Genomic DNA, 15,713 nt, shown 5'->3' with positions numbered 1-15,713 from the left:
GGGGGGGGGGGGGGGGGGGGGGGGGGGGGGGGGGGGGGGGGGGGGGGGGGGGGGGGGGGTAGATATTTCGCGGTTCAAACTCGTGTGAGTTCCAACTTGACTGAAGATATGTTATGATTTAGAAGCAACGGTAGTCCGTACAACAGGTGGTCGAGTGCGACCCGCTCTGAGCTCATTATATGTCCTCACGGCGGTTGGAGGTGAAGGTAAGAAGGGCCTGATTATGGTTATTCATCATACCGGTAGATATTCCCCCCCCTGTCCCCTTTTCCACCGGTGAGAGGTACCGTACTGAGAAAGATGGGTTTTTGAGATTGTGGATTGTGCCATGTGACGGAAGAGCAGATCAAGGAGAGTTTGAAGAAGAGAGCCAGTGGCCCGGAGGAAGCGCACGATATAGATGGGATGGTGTTTGGGGCGATTGCTGAGTGAGTTCTGTCTGGGGTTGCTGTTGTAGGATGCGCTTGCTGATAAGAAATCTAGTCCGGAAGAGACGGTGAAGGAGGATGTGGCACTTCTGAGAGAGAGCTCGTTCTTCAAGGGAATGCAGGTTGTTGGGTTGGTGCAGGACACCGAGACGGGACTTCTGAGAGAATGTGTTGGTATAGAATAGCTGGTCAGGTATTGATGGATGGAATGAAATGGTATTCAAAATCCGAGCTGCATGAGTAATCTATCCTTTGATCTCATAAGAACCTTACCGGAACGCCGCGCTGTTTAACTTCAGAAGAAAACCTCACACCAGATCGCTTTCATCTCATAACTGGAGGCCTCCCCTCCTTATTCCATTTAACCCGGCTCCTCACCCACTCTACCGCTTCCGTCACACCCGTCCCCGTCAACGCACTCACAGGCAAGACCCTCGAGTCCCTAATACTGCCACCTTTCTCGCCCTCAAAAACCTTCTTCACCAGGCCCTCTTTAATTCTTACCACTTCCACACAATCCTCCCTATCCTGCTTGTTTGCCAAAACTAGCAATGGCACACCCTCGGTTTCCGAGTGTTGCAGGACATCCTCCAACACCAGCCTGCACTCCTCTAACCTGCCACTGCGATCGTTCTCCAAATTGCCGTCGCCGATGTCCGTGCTATCGATGATAAAGACGATGGCGTGGCAGGAGCTGTAGTAACTCTGCCACAGCTTGCGCAGGCTGTGCTGGCCCCCCACATCCCAGATCTTCAGGTACATGTCCGGAAGTGTAATCGTCGAGACATTCTGCCCGACCGTCGGCACAGTCTTTAGTTTCGGCGCGGGGTTGTTAGGAAGAAAGAGCGATTTGACCTGCTCGTGGAACGTGGTCTTTCCGGCATTGTCGAGGCCGAGGAGGAGAACCGAGTACTCTGCATTAGACGTCAGTAAGGGGCTACGAGGGCCGGAAGGAACTGAGCCAACCTTCTTTACTCGTTGCGTACAAATACAGCCCCTTTGCTAGATGATACATGATCCTGCGCCCGGCTAGGGATTGGCCGAGGGATTCAAGTGATTGTAAAGAGTGTAAGCTCTAGCTCCGGATGCAGGGCCCTCTTCATAGGAGCTAGATGTGCGGGGAGGTGGAGGCCGGCGAGACAGGTGTCAGTTGAAATGAAATGATTGCGTACCTTGCCTTTCGCGCAAGGCTGATCTCGGCCGCGCCCTTCAATGCTAACCGGGTCCACGTGATCCCGTTTATCCTGGAGCGTGTTCTCGCCTACGTGTCCCGTTGTAGCATAGCGCGCCGTCTAGCGTGCTCAGGAATCCGCTCGGTGGCATTTTTGGATTCCAGGCGAGAGTTTCTCAGAACACAGCACATCAATCTTGCCGCGACAGCCAGATTCCATCAACGAGGAACCGCTTCTGTCGCCAATCCCCCTCCACCCCCCCTTTCCCCTAGCCTCACGGATTGTAAACCACCTCGACCGCTCGACACGTCGTGACCCGCGCGCTTACTCGCCCACCACGTCGTCGCCCGGCTTGATCGATCGCCCCAAGGCTCCCCTCGAATAGGTCGCCCATTTGGTCACCAAAACCATCACGACCTCAAAGGGACTTTCGCGCCAAGCCTCATCCACCTCCCACGAGGCGTCAACCGTCAACAACAGACGCGCCAACCCCCCTTTTCTATCGCGCGACGACATCCGCGATTCACCTCCCCAACACCACTGGCTCAGGCTCGTGGCGGACCGCGTACTTGCGCTCGCGCCCTACGATCGAGGCCTCTCCGTCACGTCAACCTGATGCGCAAGGCTCGCTCCTGATGCGCAGTCAAGCTTAACTATCTACCAAAGTCTATTCCGGGTCCTGAATTGCAAGCGCCAGCATGGCTTCAGTTCAGACTGCCCCTGCTGCTCAGCAGCCCGGCAATCCCACCCCCATGCCGCCCCAGGATATCAAGGCTCTTTATCTGGTAGGAACCCCTCGCGTCCTTCAAAGCCTGATTGCATCTTGGATATAGACTAACGTTCAACAGAAGTATAAGCAGATGAAAGACCAAGGAGTTTCGGAGACCGACCCTGAATTTATCAAAGTCCACAACCACCTCCAGAACGTGCAACAGAACATCCAACAACAACGCATCTTCAATCAGCAGAGAGCTGCTTTTGCCCAACAACAACAGCAGATGCTGAATCATCAACAACAACAACAAAATGCTGCATTGAGTTCTGCGACTCCGAATGGCATCAATGCACGCACTGCCGGTCCTACGAATTCCTCGCCGACTACTCAGGCGCCAACTGCGACATCTCTTGGGCCATCTGCTATACCCGCTTCTGGTGCCAAAGGCGCTGTGCAGCGAAACACAACCGCTGGCAGTGGCTACTTTTCTCCTGAGCAGTTGAGCATACTCAAGAACCAGATTTTTGCTTTCAAATGCCTGTCGAGGAATCAAGGGATCCCGCAGGCTGTGCAGCAATCTCTCTTCGCTGTCCAGCAAAAGAAGATGATGGCAGCTGTTGAGCAGACCCTTCAGGCTGCTGCCACGGGTGGAGAAGATGCGAAGTCTCAGACTGATGGCATTGATACTGCGGCCGGTGACAAGGACACAACTGCCATGAAGAAACATGAGTATATTGGTTTCAAGTCACCCCGTTCAGGACTCATGGCCAAGATCAGCTACTCTGCACACAATAACAGAGAGATGCGGCCTATGATCCCAAGCATCATGCCTTCGGGCGTTGACGTCGAGAAACTTCGAAACGAGCGGGAAACCATTGTGTACAACCGTATGCAAGCTCGGTTGGCCGAACTTAGGTCTCTTCCTGCAAATGTAGCACACTGGGATACGCGTAACGAGGATCTCACCCCGGAAGACACTTTGAAGCGTAAGGCCCTCATCGAGATGAAGATGTTGGGCCTCTATGCGAAGCAAAGAGCTATGCGGGAAAGGATCAGTCGACAGATGATCCAGTACGATAATCTAGCAATGACTGCCAACCGTAGCCACTACCGCCGCATGAAGAAGCAGTCCTTGCGGGAGGCGCGCATTACCGAGAAATTGGAGAAGCAACAACGCGATGCTCGCGAGTCCCGGGAGAAGAAGAAGCACACTGATTATCTCCAGACGGTCCTTAACCATGCGAGAGAACTCAACACAGCTGCGCAAAACCAGAGACAAAAGATGCAGAAGCTGGGTCGCATGATGTTAACACAACACCAGAACATTGAAAAGGAAGAACAGAAGAGAATCGAGCGAACAGCGAAGCAACGTCTTGCAGCCTTGAAGTCCAACGATGAAGAGGCGTACTTGAAGTTGCTCGACCAAGCCAAAGATACGCGTATCACTCACCTTCTCAGACAAACCGATGGCTTTTTGTCACAGCTCGCAGCTTCCGTCAAGGCGCAACAGCGCAATGCTGCCGAGCGATATGGCGATGGTGCCGAGGAGTTTCTCAGAGATGACGAGTCTGATGAAGACGGCGACGAGGAGCAAGATAATAGAAAGATTGATTACTATGCTGTTGCTCACCGCATCAAGGAAGAGATCACTTCTCAACCCTCAATCTTGGTTGGTGGTACGCTTAAGGAATACCAGCTGAAGGGTCTTCAGTGGATGATCTCACTCTACAACAACAACTTGAACGGTATCCTTGCCGATGAGATGGGTCTCGGAAAAACCATCCAGACAATCAGTTTACTTACCTATCTCATCGAGAAGAAGAAGCAGAATGGTCCCTTCTTGGTCATTGTGCCTCTCAGTACTTTGACTAACTGGAATCTCGAATTCGAGAAATGGGCACCAGCAATTTCAAGAGTCGTGTACAAAGGCCCTCCCTTGGCACGAAAGCAACAGCAGCAGCAAATCCGTTATGGAAACTTCCAGGTTCTCTTGACTACTTACGAGTACATCATCAAAGATAGACCCATCTTGAGCAAGATCAAGTGGATTCACATGATCATTGATGAGGGTCATCGTATGAAAAATTCTAACTCCAAGCTCAGCGCGACTCTTACTCAGTACTATTCCACCAGATACCGTCTTATTCTCACTGGAACTCCGCTGCAAAACAACCTCCCTGAGCTGTGGGCCCTCCTCAACTTCGTACTTCCTACCATTTTCAAATCAGTCAAATCTTTTGATGAATGGTTTAATACACCTTTTGCAAACACTGGTGGTCAGGATAAAATGGAGTTGACGGAAGAAGAACAAATCCTCGTCATTCGTCGTCTGCACAAGGTTTTGCGACCATTCTTGTTGCGTCGTCTCAAGAAAGATGTCGAGAAGGACTTGCCAGATAAGACCGAGAAGGTTATTAAGTGCAAGTTCTCCTCACTTCAAGCTCGTCTCTACAAGCAAATGGTTACCCACAACAAGCTGGTCGTCAGTGATGGTCAGGGTGGGAAAACCGGGGCGCGTGGTCTGAGCAACATGATCATGCAATTACGAAAGCTTTGCAACCACCCCTTTGTGTTTGATGAAGTCGAGAATCAAATGAACCCGACAAATACAAGTAATGACCTGCTTTGGCGAACAGCTGGTAAATTTGAACTGCTCGACCGAATCCTGCCGAAATATCAGAAGACTGGACACAGAGTGCTAATGTTCTTCCAAATGACGGCTATCATGGACATCATGGAGGATTATTTGCGTTACCGTGGAATTCAATACTTGCGGTTGGATGGTACCACGAAGTCTGATGATCGTTCTGAACTTCTTCGCGAGTTCAATGCTCCCGACTCCCCTTACTTTATGTTCTTGCTCTCCACGCGTGCTGGTGGTCTCGGATTGAACTTGCAGACTGCTGATACAGTTATTATCTACGACTCCGATTGGAATCCTCATCAGGATCTGCAAGCCCAAGATCGTGCACATCGTATTGGTCAGAAGAATGAGGTTCGTATTCTGCGACTCATCAGTTCAAACTCCGTGGAGGAGAAGATTCTGGAGCGCGCCAAATTCAAGCTTGATATGGATGGTAAAGTTATTCAAGCTGGTCGCTTCGATAACAAGTCATCTGAGACAGATCGTGACGCTATGCTGCGTGTCATGCTGGAGACTGCGGAGGCCGCTGAGTCGATGGAGCAGGAGGAAATGGATGATGAAGATCTCAACATGATCCTTGCTCGTTCAGATGAAGAGCTTGCCGCCTTTAGGGAGATAGATGAAGCAAGGGCCAAGGATCCGATCTACGGCAGTGTTGCGGGAAGCAAGAAAATCCCACGACTCATGGCGGAATCCGAGCTCCCTGAAATCTACTTGTCTGACGGAAATCCAATCGCCGACGAACCCGAGGAAATAAAGGGCCGTGGTGCTCGAGAGCGGACGCGTGTCAGGTATGATGATGGTCTCACTGAAGAGCAGTGGTTGAATGCTGTGGATGATGATGAAGATTCACCGGAAGCTGCGGCCGCTCGGAAGCAAGCTCGGAAAGAACGCCGTGAAAAGAACCGACTCAAGAGACTCGGCCAACTTCCAGGTTCCATTGAGAATTCCCCCGCGGGCAGTCGTGACAGTACAGAGGAACCCGAACCAACGCCGAAGAAGGGCCGTGGTCGGAAATCTGCTGGCAAGGTTGACAAGCGCAAGGCTGACGATCTTGATGATGAGCCGCCCGCCAAGCGAAAGCGCGGTGGCCCTGGTCGTCCCAAAGCCGGCGCATCGACCGGTGACAAAAACCGCGCTGCTCTTCAGGCCAGCTTGAAAACTGTTTATGATAGTTTGATGAACCTTGAATCTGCTTCCGATGATGAGGATTCCAAGGACGAGGAAGATGAAGGCCCTCGTCTCATCATCGGACCCTTCGTTAATCTCCCATCGAGGAAGGATTTCCCTGATTACTATAAGTTCATCAGCCAACCGATCTCCATGAAGATGATCGAGAGGAAGATAAAGAAGGAAGAGTACTCGAGTCTCAACGATCTGAAGAAAGATATACAGCTCCTTTGCAACAACGCCAAGACGTACAATGAAGACGGCAGCATGATCTATGTTGATGCTGTTGCAATAGAAGTAAGTTTTTAAATATGTTACACTACTCTTGCAATTGCTAACCTGTCTTAGGCTGCTTGCTTGTCCCGTATCAGTGAGGAGCTTAATGAACATCCCGAGCTTGGTGATCAAGACGATTCATCCCGCAATGGCGGCTCAACTGCTCCAACTACGAACGCCGGTACCCCATTGCCAAGCACTGGCAACAGTGGAAAACTGAAGCTTACTTTCAACAATTCTCAATATGCCAATGGCGGAAGTAGCGGTGTTCAGAGTGATGATGATGATTGATATTACTGAATGGGGATGCGGATCGTGGTATTGGTTTTGCAATGGTGTATTGGAGGCTGGAGTTGCATACTGGATGCTTTGCCTATGCTTGTTTGGCTTTGGTACAGTGAGAGGCGTTTGCGCATGGAAAGAAATAACGAGGAGAGCATGGATGTCTTGTCTCGAGGTGGCTTACGGCACTGCCAGCTAATGCCTCACCTAGATTGTACTGTACTGTATGTAATATAGGTATCAATGAGAGATTCATGAATTCTGGTTTTCATTGGTCTCTGGATGAGCAGCAAACTAGTTGACTATTCAAACCGTGAGTAACGGTTGATATGAACGCGAAGATCCACCGCTCAAAGCTGAATGAGATGCCGCCAATGAGCTTCAGTGGATGATGACTGGAATTTGGGTCGAGCCTCATACCTAGCTTGCTTGAGATAAGTTTATCCTGGAGAGCATACAAGGCTATTGAATCCAGTATTCCACATTCGGCTAGGTCAGCCAATATGCATTATCCTCTTCTGTTTCCATAATTTGCAAATTGTTCACTTTTCGTCTTTGCATTTCTCTGCTCTCTCACGTTCTCGGCTCGGTAGGCGACGTGGTGTTGTGAGAGCCAGATACGGCCTAGCGTTTACGCTAGAACTACATGGGTTAGACGTCGCAGGGAGCTGGTGAGTGTCGAAATTCGAAGTTGACAATCGTCTCACTGCGACCGTCTTCAATCCTCATATTGCACAGCTTTCTTGCGACTTCAAATTATCAGAGACGCGCTAACTATCTTCTACTGCCCTGGCACAACATCCAGAGCTGATCAGATGATCCATTCTTCGTAGCTAGTCTCAGCTACGATCTTGCGCGTCGACGCGCCTTCTAGCAGCCTCGACTTTCGAACCCTCTTCAACTGGCCATCTGCTTCGAACCAATTTGCAAGATGGCAGCAACCAATGGTCATGTGAATGGAGGAGCGAATGGCTATGGCGCTGTTCAATCATCTCCAGCAACGCGAATGACCAGCAAGCGTTTCTCCGATATCCCTTCCGCCATCGACATTCCCGTCCAAGGCGAAGATGACGACCAAGCCGTCGAAGTTGATCTAGAGGATCTTCTCGATGATCCGACCGAGCTGTGTACACTGTTGGAGAATGAGGGTGCAGCGCGCACATACTGGATGACTGTCTCCCTCGCATACGCCAAGCAGAAGAAAGTCGACCATGCAATCGAGATGCTTATAAAGGGAGGGCAAGCCATGAAAGGCGGGCAAAAAGAGAAGCTTAGTATGCTCAGCTGCCTCTGCTGGATGTACTTGTGGAAGAGCAGAGAGGCGCCTCGAATTGCGCCCGAGGGAGCCTTGGTCTCAGAGGCCAAGACGAAGGAGTACTATCTACAGCTTTCAACATCGACGCTGAATGAAGCTTTGCGAATCAATCCGGCGTTTCCACCCCTCTTTCTGGCTCGCGGCGTCCTGCAGCTGCTTAAGGCCTCTTTGCAACCACCCTCGAAATCTGCTGCTCCTGGCGCAGTCGATCCAGAGAAGACCGAGATCCTACGCGCCTCGCTGAAGTCATTCGAAGACGCGATTCGAGTCTCACAAGGCAGAAACATGATGGCGGTCTTAGGGAAGTCGAGGGCATTATTTTCTCTTGGCAAGTATGCGGAAGCCTTGGAAGGATACCAGGAAGCTTTGCACAAGATGCCAGACCTGATAGACCCCGATCCACGGATAGGAATCGGATGTTGTTTCTGGCAGCTTGGATTCAAGGAGGATGCGAAGACGGCATGGGAACGCGCTTTGGAGATTAACCCCGACTCGAAGATCGCGAATATTCTTCTCGGCCTCTTCTACCTTGATTCGAGCGCACACGTTCCTACAAACAGCCCGGAATTCATCAATCTCTACAGGACAGCCATGACGGTTTACACTCAAAAGGCTTTCAAGGCCGACAAAGACCTTCCTCTGACCTGCGCTACTTTTGCAGGATACTTCTTATCACGGAAGTCGTTGCCAAATGTAGACAATCTTGCACACAAGGCCATCCAGTACACGGATGTCAATGCGATTGCAAGCGATGGATGGTATCTTTTGGCCCGAAAAGAACACTACGAGGAGAACTACGAGCTTGCCAGAGATTACTACGGGCGAGCTGACGAGGCCAGAGGCGGCATTGACCGAGGTTTTCTGCCAGCTAAGTTTGGCGCCGCTCAGCTGTCAGTATTGAAAGGCGACTTTGGAGAAGCAAAGTTGAGGCTGGAGAAGATTATCCAGCAGTCAAAGAATATCGAGGCTATGACCTTGTTGGGGACCTTATATGCGGAAGAAGTATTCTCGAGTCAGAAGAGTGGTGTTAAGGAGGATAAGTCCACGGAATTCAAGAAGGCTATTGGATATTTGGAGGCTGTTCGGACGGCCTGGAAAGACCCCAAGAAGAACCTCATTCCTGATGCTTCGGTGCTGCTGAACCTCGCAAGACTCTACGAGACCGAGCAACCCGACAAGAGTCTGCAATGCTTGCAACAAGTTGAGCAAATTGAGTACGACCAAATTCCTGAAGACGAGAGACCACAGAATCCTGAGGATGAGGCCGCCTTCAAGAACTCCATTCGAGAGGGACTTCCACCTCAACTATTGAATAACATGGGGTGCTTCTACTATCAAGCCGAGAAGTATGACCAGGCTCGGGAGATGTTCCAAGCTGCTTTGAGTGCCTGCATCAAGGTTGGCGAGAAGCAAGAGGAAATGGACAGTGATGCTTTGGTCACAACTATCAGTTTCAATCTTGGCCGAACATACGAAGCGAGTGGGCTGCTTGATGACGCGAATACTGTCTATGAAGGCTTGTTAGGCCGTCATCCTGACTACACAGATGCCAGAACGCGGCTGGCATACATTGCCCTGCGCCAAAGTCCAACTGAGGAAGGACCCAAGACAATTTCCAAACTCTACGAAGATTCATCTGCTGATCTTGAAGTGCGAGCACTGTGGGGTTGGTATCTGGGTCGAGTGCATTCTCGAAAGCGAACTGGCAATATACAAGAAGATCCTGAATTGCGACATTACAAACACACTCTCCAGCACTATGAGAAGCACGATAGATACGCTTTGATTGGAATGGGGAATCTCTATCTGATGACTGCACGCGAGATGCGTCGAGACACCGAGCAGGAGAAACAGAAGCGAAGCAATATGTACATCAAGGCTGTCGAGTTCTTTGACAAGGCTTTGCAACTGGACCCGAAGAATGCGTATGCTGCCCAGGGAATTGCTATTGCGCTCGTGGAAGACAAGAAGGATTTCAAGACCGCCCTGTCGATATTCGTGAAGGTTCGAGATACCGTTAAGGACCATAGCGTCTATGTCAATCTTGGACATATTTTCGCCGAGCTGCGACAATATACGAAGGCTATCGAGCATTACGAGGCTGCACTGTCGAAAGACAGGTCTCATGATGCACAGATCCTGGCTTGCTTGGGACGGACATGGTTGGCAAAGGGTAGGGCAGAAAAGAATTTACAGGCATTCAAGAATGCCCTTGATTATTCTCAGAAGGTTGGTCTCGTATCCTTTTAAGTTCTCGACTGGCTCCTAATGCATACAGGCCCTCGAGGTTGCCCCCGAACAAACCCATTTCAAGTTTAACGTGGCCTTTGTCCAAATGCAATTAGCAGCTACAGTGTACGGCATGCCTGAAACGCAGCGAACACTAGCCGAACTTCAGGCTGCCGCCGCCGGACTTGAGGAGGCTATCGAATCCCTGGAGGCCATCGCTCAGCATCCCCAAACACCATATCCAAAGCATGATATCGAGCAGCGAGCAAACATGGCTCGAAATACCATGCGTCGCCAGCTCGAGCGTTCGATCCAAGCCCAGAAGGAATACGAAGAGAAGAATGCCGAGAAATTACAAGCTGCGAAGCAGCAACGAGATGCAGAAATCAAGAAGCGCGACGAGCTGAGGAGGGCCGCCGAAGAGGCCGAACAAGAAAGAAAGCGGAAGATTGCTGAAGAGCGACAGAGGATTGCTGAACGAGATCGTGAGCTTGCTGAGGCGAGGGCTGAGGAGGATAGAGCAAGGGAGGCAGCAGAGATGACTACTGATAGTGAGACGGGTGAGAAGGTGAAGAGGAAGAAGAAGCCTAGAGGTGGTGCGGGTGGGAAGCGCAAGAAGAAGAACGAGGATGGTATCACGGATGATGAAGGCAGCGGTGCAGAACCCAAGAGAAAGAGTCGCGCCAAGTCACGAGGAAGCGGTGTGGACAGTGATGAGGAGAAACCGAAGAAGAAGAGAAGATTGGCCAAGAAGGGAGGTGAAAAGCCCAGCAAGTACAAGCTGAGCAGCGAGATTGTGGTTGACAGTGACAGCGAAGGGGATGATGGAGCTGCAGAAGCTGCAAAGGAAATGGATACCGATATCTTTGGAGAAGATGAGCCTGCTGCTGCTGATGCTGCTAGCGATGAGGAAACAGTCTCTGTCCCCATCAAGCGCAAGAACAAGAGGGCGAGAATCGAGGAATCAGACGACGAAGATGAGGATGAAAACGCTGCTCCGGCACCAGAACCAGCTCAGGAGGACTCGCCAGCCAAGGATGATTCTCCAGAAACAGCGAATGGTGCCAACGAGGATACTCCCATGGCAGATACTCCAGCCGTCGATTCAGATGATGAATAGGCGCGAATCTGCTTTTCCAATGAAATCGTCCTATTACCTAGCACAACAAAGCGAATGGATTTCTATTAGTCTCGCCACCCCATCCAGGAATTTAGCACACACCGTAGGAAGGGAGTTTCATCCTCGGACGGCAGCTAGGGGATCACGGGAGATGATAGGTCATGTTTGTATACTAGTTACTTACTATTCGGGAATTTGAAATCAAAAGGCATGGCGGGGTTATTACAGTGGGGCATTTGAGATATATCATAAAGTGCTAGATGATAAACCCGCGCAGTGCAAGTCGGTATGAGAAGAAGACATTGCTTCTGTTAATGAATTGTTTGTTTGTCTCTCTCTGTGCTACGTGATTACCATCCAATCATACTCCATTTCTATTGTTATTATTGTTTCCCTACGGACACCATCCTGTATGTAGCTTTCCTTTCTTCTCTCGCCGGAAAACAAAAAGCAGAGAGAGCATCATCGGACAGCATCCTAAACGTGGCTAAGCAACGCGAAGAAAAAGAAAAAGAAATGTTTTGTTTTTGAATCTCGGGATTTGGAAGTATGCAGGATGGGAGGCTTTTGTTTATTTAGGTACGTACGTACGTAAGGTAGGTCACATACATGCGCCGTAGACTGACTGGATGACCGTGGGGCTGGCTAATGCTCGCTCGCTTTCCTTCCCTTCCAGCATGAAGCCAAACCAAGCCGAGCCTTCTTCATGTTTTCTTCTTCTTTCTTCTTCTACAAGTAAGTAAAGTAAAGTAGGTACTGTAAGAGGGATCTTTTTCCGTGAGTGATAAGGATGGGTGGGGGTACGGAGCGCGTGGGTTTCTTTTTATAATGTGCTATTATTTATTCTTGGGAAGGATGTTTGCAGGTCGATAGATAGATAGATAGATAGATGGGCGGCGATAGATGGATGGATGGATGGATGGTTCCGAAAGCTGTTGATTTGTGGAGGTGTGTCGGATAGAGCCGTCGTCCGGACGGGAAGATCAGCGCCTCCGGGGCAGGGCGGTAGGCGAGGTGCTCAGAGAGGTCGGGGTTTACGTGCTCAAAGAACACGGATACAGTACTGTATGTCTGAATGATAGAGGGATGGAGGGATGAGCGGGAGAGGGTTCGGGTATGGGCTCAGGGCAGAGCGATCCGCGTTGGATTTCTGGGATAATTGCTCAAAGGGGGATTTTATTCCCCTTTGTCCCTTGCCTTGATTTTTACAAGGTTTTGCAATTCGATAAAGAGCGAGTACTCTATTAACCGCGATATTACCTAGGTAGAAGGGATATAGACTTGTGCATGCGCAGAGCGTGTTTTGTGCTTGCTCGGTCGTGCTACTGCTGTCAGACTGAGACATCTCTCGAACCGAGGTCTTCAGTATACCTAGACATCTAGGCATTGTCTACACTAAATCCTCTCCAATCGCAGCGAAGAATAATAATGAAAGAAATGAAGGAGATCTCGAAACCCTTGGCTCGTACATATCCTACAACTCCGGACCTTGTCTCGGGATGCATAACAACCCAGCTGGCTTTTGCAATCGATAAAAAACCGAGGCGAACCCCCCAACCGTAGATCTCTGCCGGTATTTGAAGAAATCGGTCTGCCGCCTCGGTTTCGCAACTCTAGATAGGGTAGAAGTTCCGTCGAACGCATGATCGCAGCTGGGCGTCGTGAGAACAGACATCGACATCCGTGCGGGCGAAGAAAATAAATGTGAATCAGGAACCGCGGTCTCCGCAGGAGGCCGCAGGAGGTCGCAGGAGATCGCAGGGTCGCAGAATGGCTGCTGTCCTGGCCACTCGGGTCGAGGGAAGCCGGCGGGGTAATGTATACAGATACATACGTAAGACTTCCACATTGCTTTTTTCCCTTTGAATTTCTTTTTGTTTCTTCTCCCCCGATACAAGCTTGTGATTCGAGATGCGGGTGAGCTCTGCGTGTGAAGCACTAAAGCGGTGGACGTTTCGCAACTGTGAGCTTGTGAATCAAGTCTGGACGTTCGGTTGTCTGCATGGCTGAGAAGTCTCCCGAGGGGTGATGGTATGCGTGTTCTATCGCGAGGAGCCTCTCAAACTCGAGAGAAGAAGAAAAGGATGGTAAGGAGATGAGATAAGTGCATCATTACATAAGTCTCGATCTGAGAGCGAATTAGAATAGATATGCTCCATAGGTGATCTAGATAGCCTTGCTATCTATTTACAGTACAGTACAGCTGGTAATTAATGTACAGAGCTGTAGATAGTGTGGCTTGCCGTTAAAGTTCTAGCCCGGTGTTGATCAGGGAGGATTTTGATCATGTGACATACCCAGACAATGTACAGAACTGTACCTAGGGTACTGTTGCCATGCTTTCTCGTCGACAAACTTCCATGTATCTTCGGAGAAGAAGAACCAGTCAGCTACTTACTACTTGGCCCCCTGATAGTCGTTGATTCGGAGGTGTATATGTTGTATATAAATATTCAGAAAACGTTTTCGTTCCAGTTCTTCAAGGAGGCCCGCCCAGGTTTCCGCTATCAGCCTTCTGGAGACTGGTGCAAACGGTGGGAAACTCAATCTGAGCCTCTTGAGGTGTCATCTTGTCTGTGCCGCTGTGCCACACTCCTACAGCATCTCGTCGGTAACTAAGGTCTGTCTTCTGCCATTCAAAAGCCACGGTCAAAAGTTACCAAAAGTTACCAAAAGCTACCCCTGGTTGATCATTGCTCTTCCGGGTTTGTCATCGGTTATGCTGTGGTCCTGTGCATAACGGATGTATTATCGTGACAACCTCTGATGTAGGAGCGACATTCCACGCCTTATCGTCACATCCTCTAGCCACTAGCATTTCTAACGCCAACCGCTCAATTGCACGAATGCCAATCCTTTCGCAATGCTCAAGTTCGTGGGACGGATCTGTTACTGGCATTATTCATGATTTTCCAGGCATTATCGAGTTTTGACTGGGTGGAGTCTGGAGCTCGTACGCTTGCGTCGGCAACCTTACTGCCTTAGGAATCAGGGGTCTGATGGGATCCCCTCGAGGTTTTCCCTTCTCTTCGGTGTTCCTCCTACTCCGTACGGAGTAGAGAAAGGAGGAGAAGAGCACCAACTAATCATACCAAGGGAATGGATGTCTTGGATACCTTCTTAGGCCTCCGAGAAAGAAGGGCAGGCCGATAGGGCCAGTACGCTGATACTCTGGCTCATGCATCCGCGGCTTTGTTATTTCGTATAGCTCCTACCGACGTATAGAAATAGTAGGGATCTCCACTGCTCCAGGGAGCTTCCGAGCTGTAGACGGAAGGCTGTAGCCTGTTGGGTATCCGGGGTGACTGGATCCAATGAGCGAATTTCACAAGGGTCACCCTGGCGAGGAGCAGACTACTGCATGAGGGGGCCCTTTTTGCAGATTGGAAGAGCGAGGTGAAGTACCCGAAGGAACACTATGTACCTGTACGGGGTGCTGCGTACATGTACAGGACTTGATGTCTGATGCAGCCTTGTGGCTCTCGTGGTCGGTGGCCACCGACGACTGACCGCCGGTCAGACTGATCTCACGAGGGAACACGTTCTTCACCACCACCCACCACCCACCACAACCTGAGCACTCTGAGCACCGTATACAGAGAAACGTGCTCTGGCAGTGACGGCAGAAACCATCCGCGATGTGACGACGGTAGGGAGTAGGGAGATCGTGATTCGGGACGCCACTCCGTAGCACTCCGTACTCCGTACTGTTGTGGGCACTGGGAGCATCCAGTTATTTTCCACCCAGCTCCCATGCAGGTGCCTCATGCCCAAATTCAACTGCCCGTCCCCTACGCCATCAGGGGTACCAGGGACGGCTTTGTATCGAAAGGGAAAGGTGCCGTACAGCGGTTCAACCGTCCCGCTGCCATGGGATTGACGGCGACGGCACCGTGTGGGAAATGTCTGCGGCTTTGCATCAGTTGAAGCCTGAAGGGAGACGCCGTTATGGCCATCGACGCACTGATGTTGGAGCTACTGTACTGTACTTTTGTTAGGTACACCGCTGGGGAGGCTCTGAACAATGGCTCTAGAGCAGGAACAAATAATAGCACAATCATAGGGTTTGCAAGAGACGAAACACAAGTCTGGAGGAGAGTTGAAATACGAATTGTGCTCTGGTAGACACGTTTTGAGGAGAGATCCTCATCCGTACGACGACCGCTAACGTGGTTGCTGTTGACGCGGGATGCTTTGTAACCCCGGCGAGAAGTAGTCTGAAGTCTGAACTTCCGAATAGCGACGACCACGACAACGTCTTCCCTCTTCTCCACGCTCCCACTACTCCGCGAGCAGATAGATGCCTCTATCTTACGGACTTCGCTATCCAACGCTAGGAATCCAAAAGAACGTTTCAACTTT

General features: G+C 50.5%; 4 protein-coding genes across 4 annotated transcripts in view; 3 read left to right on the top strand and 1 right to left on the bottom strand.

Moving 5' to 3' along the window:
- M430DRAFT_226325 (hypothetical protein) overlaps window positions 1-683 on the top strand; it is a 1,713-nt gene extending 1,030 nt beyond the window's left edge. Inside the window, exons 3-5 of the mRNA XM_024864735.1 lie at window positions 123-242; window positions 314-428; window positions 484-683. Coding sequence (XP_024722652.1) covers window positions 123-242; window positions 314-428; window positions 484-613 — 365 coding nt within the window. The 3' untranslated portion in view covers window positions 614-683. The remainder of the gene's footprint in view (window positions 1-122; window positions 243-313; window positions 429-483) is intronic.
- A 69-nt stretch (window positions 684-752) lies between these two features.
- Window positions 753-1,443, bottom strand: M430DRAFT_99235 (hypothetical protein; the record flags this gene model as incomplete). Its single annotated transcript, XM_024870171.1, has 2 exons — window positions 753-1,342; window positions 1,395-1,443. 2 exons carry the CDS (start codon window positions 1,441-1,443, stop codon window positions 753-755), a joined length of 639 nt encoding a protein of 212 aa, XP_024722651.1.
- Window positions 1,444-1,802: 359 nt separating this feature from the next.
- M430DRAFT_41244 (hypothetical protein) lies at window positions 1,803-6,974 on the top strand. The gene is made up of 3 exons (XM_024867465.1): window positions 1,803-2,385; window positions 2,449-6,426; window positions 6,478-6,974. The coding sequence occupies exons 1-3, from the start codon at window positions 2,299-2,301 to the stop codon at window positions 6,694-6,696; spliced, it is 4,284 nt and encodes a 1,427-aa protein (XP_024722650.1). The 5' UTR covers window positions 1,803-2,298; the 3' UTR covers window positions 6,697-6,974.
- A 644-nt stretch (window positions 6,975-7,618) lies between these two features.
- On the top strand, window positions 7,619-11,351 carry M430DRAFT_26967 (hypothetical protein; the record flags this gene model as incomplete). Its single annotated transcript, XM_024865485.1, has 2 exons — window positions 7,619-10,231; window positions 10,281-11,351. The coding sequence occupies 2 exons, from the start codon at window positions 7,619-7,621 to the stop codon at window positions 11,349-11,351; spliced, it is 3,684 nt and encodes a 1,227-aa protein (XP_024722649.1).
- Window positions 11,352-15,713: the final 4,362 nt, after the last annotated feature.

The sequence above is a fragment of the Amorphotheca resinae genome, assembly GCF_003019875.1.
Source record: "Amorphotheca resinae ATCC 22711 unplaced genomic scaffold M430scaffold_4, whole genome shotgun sequence".
NCBI classification, from domain to species: Eukaryota; Fungi; Ascomycota; class Leotiomycetes; order Helotiales; family Amorphothecaceae; genus Amorphotheca; species Amorphotheca resinae.
The sequence above is the reverse complement of the archived record's forward strand: the minus strand, read 5'-3'. Positions and strand labels throughout refer to the sequence as shown.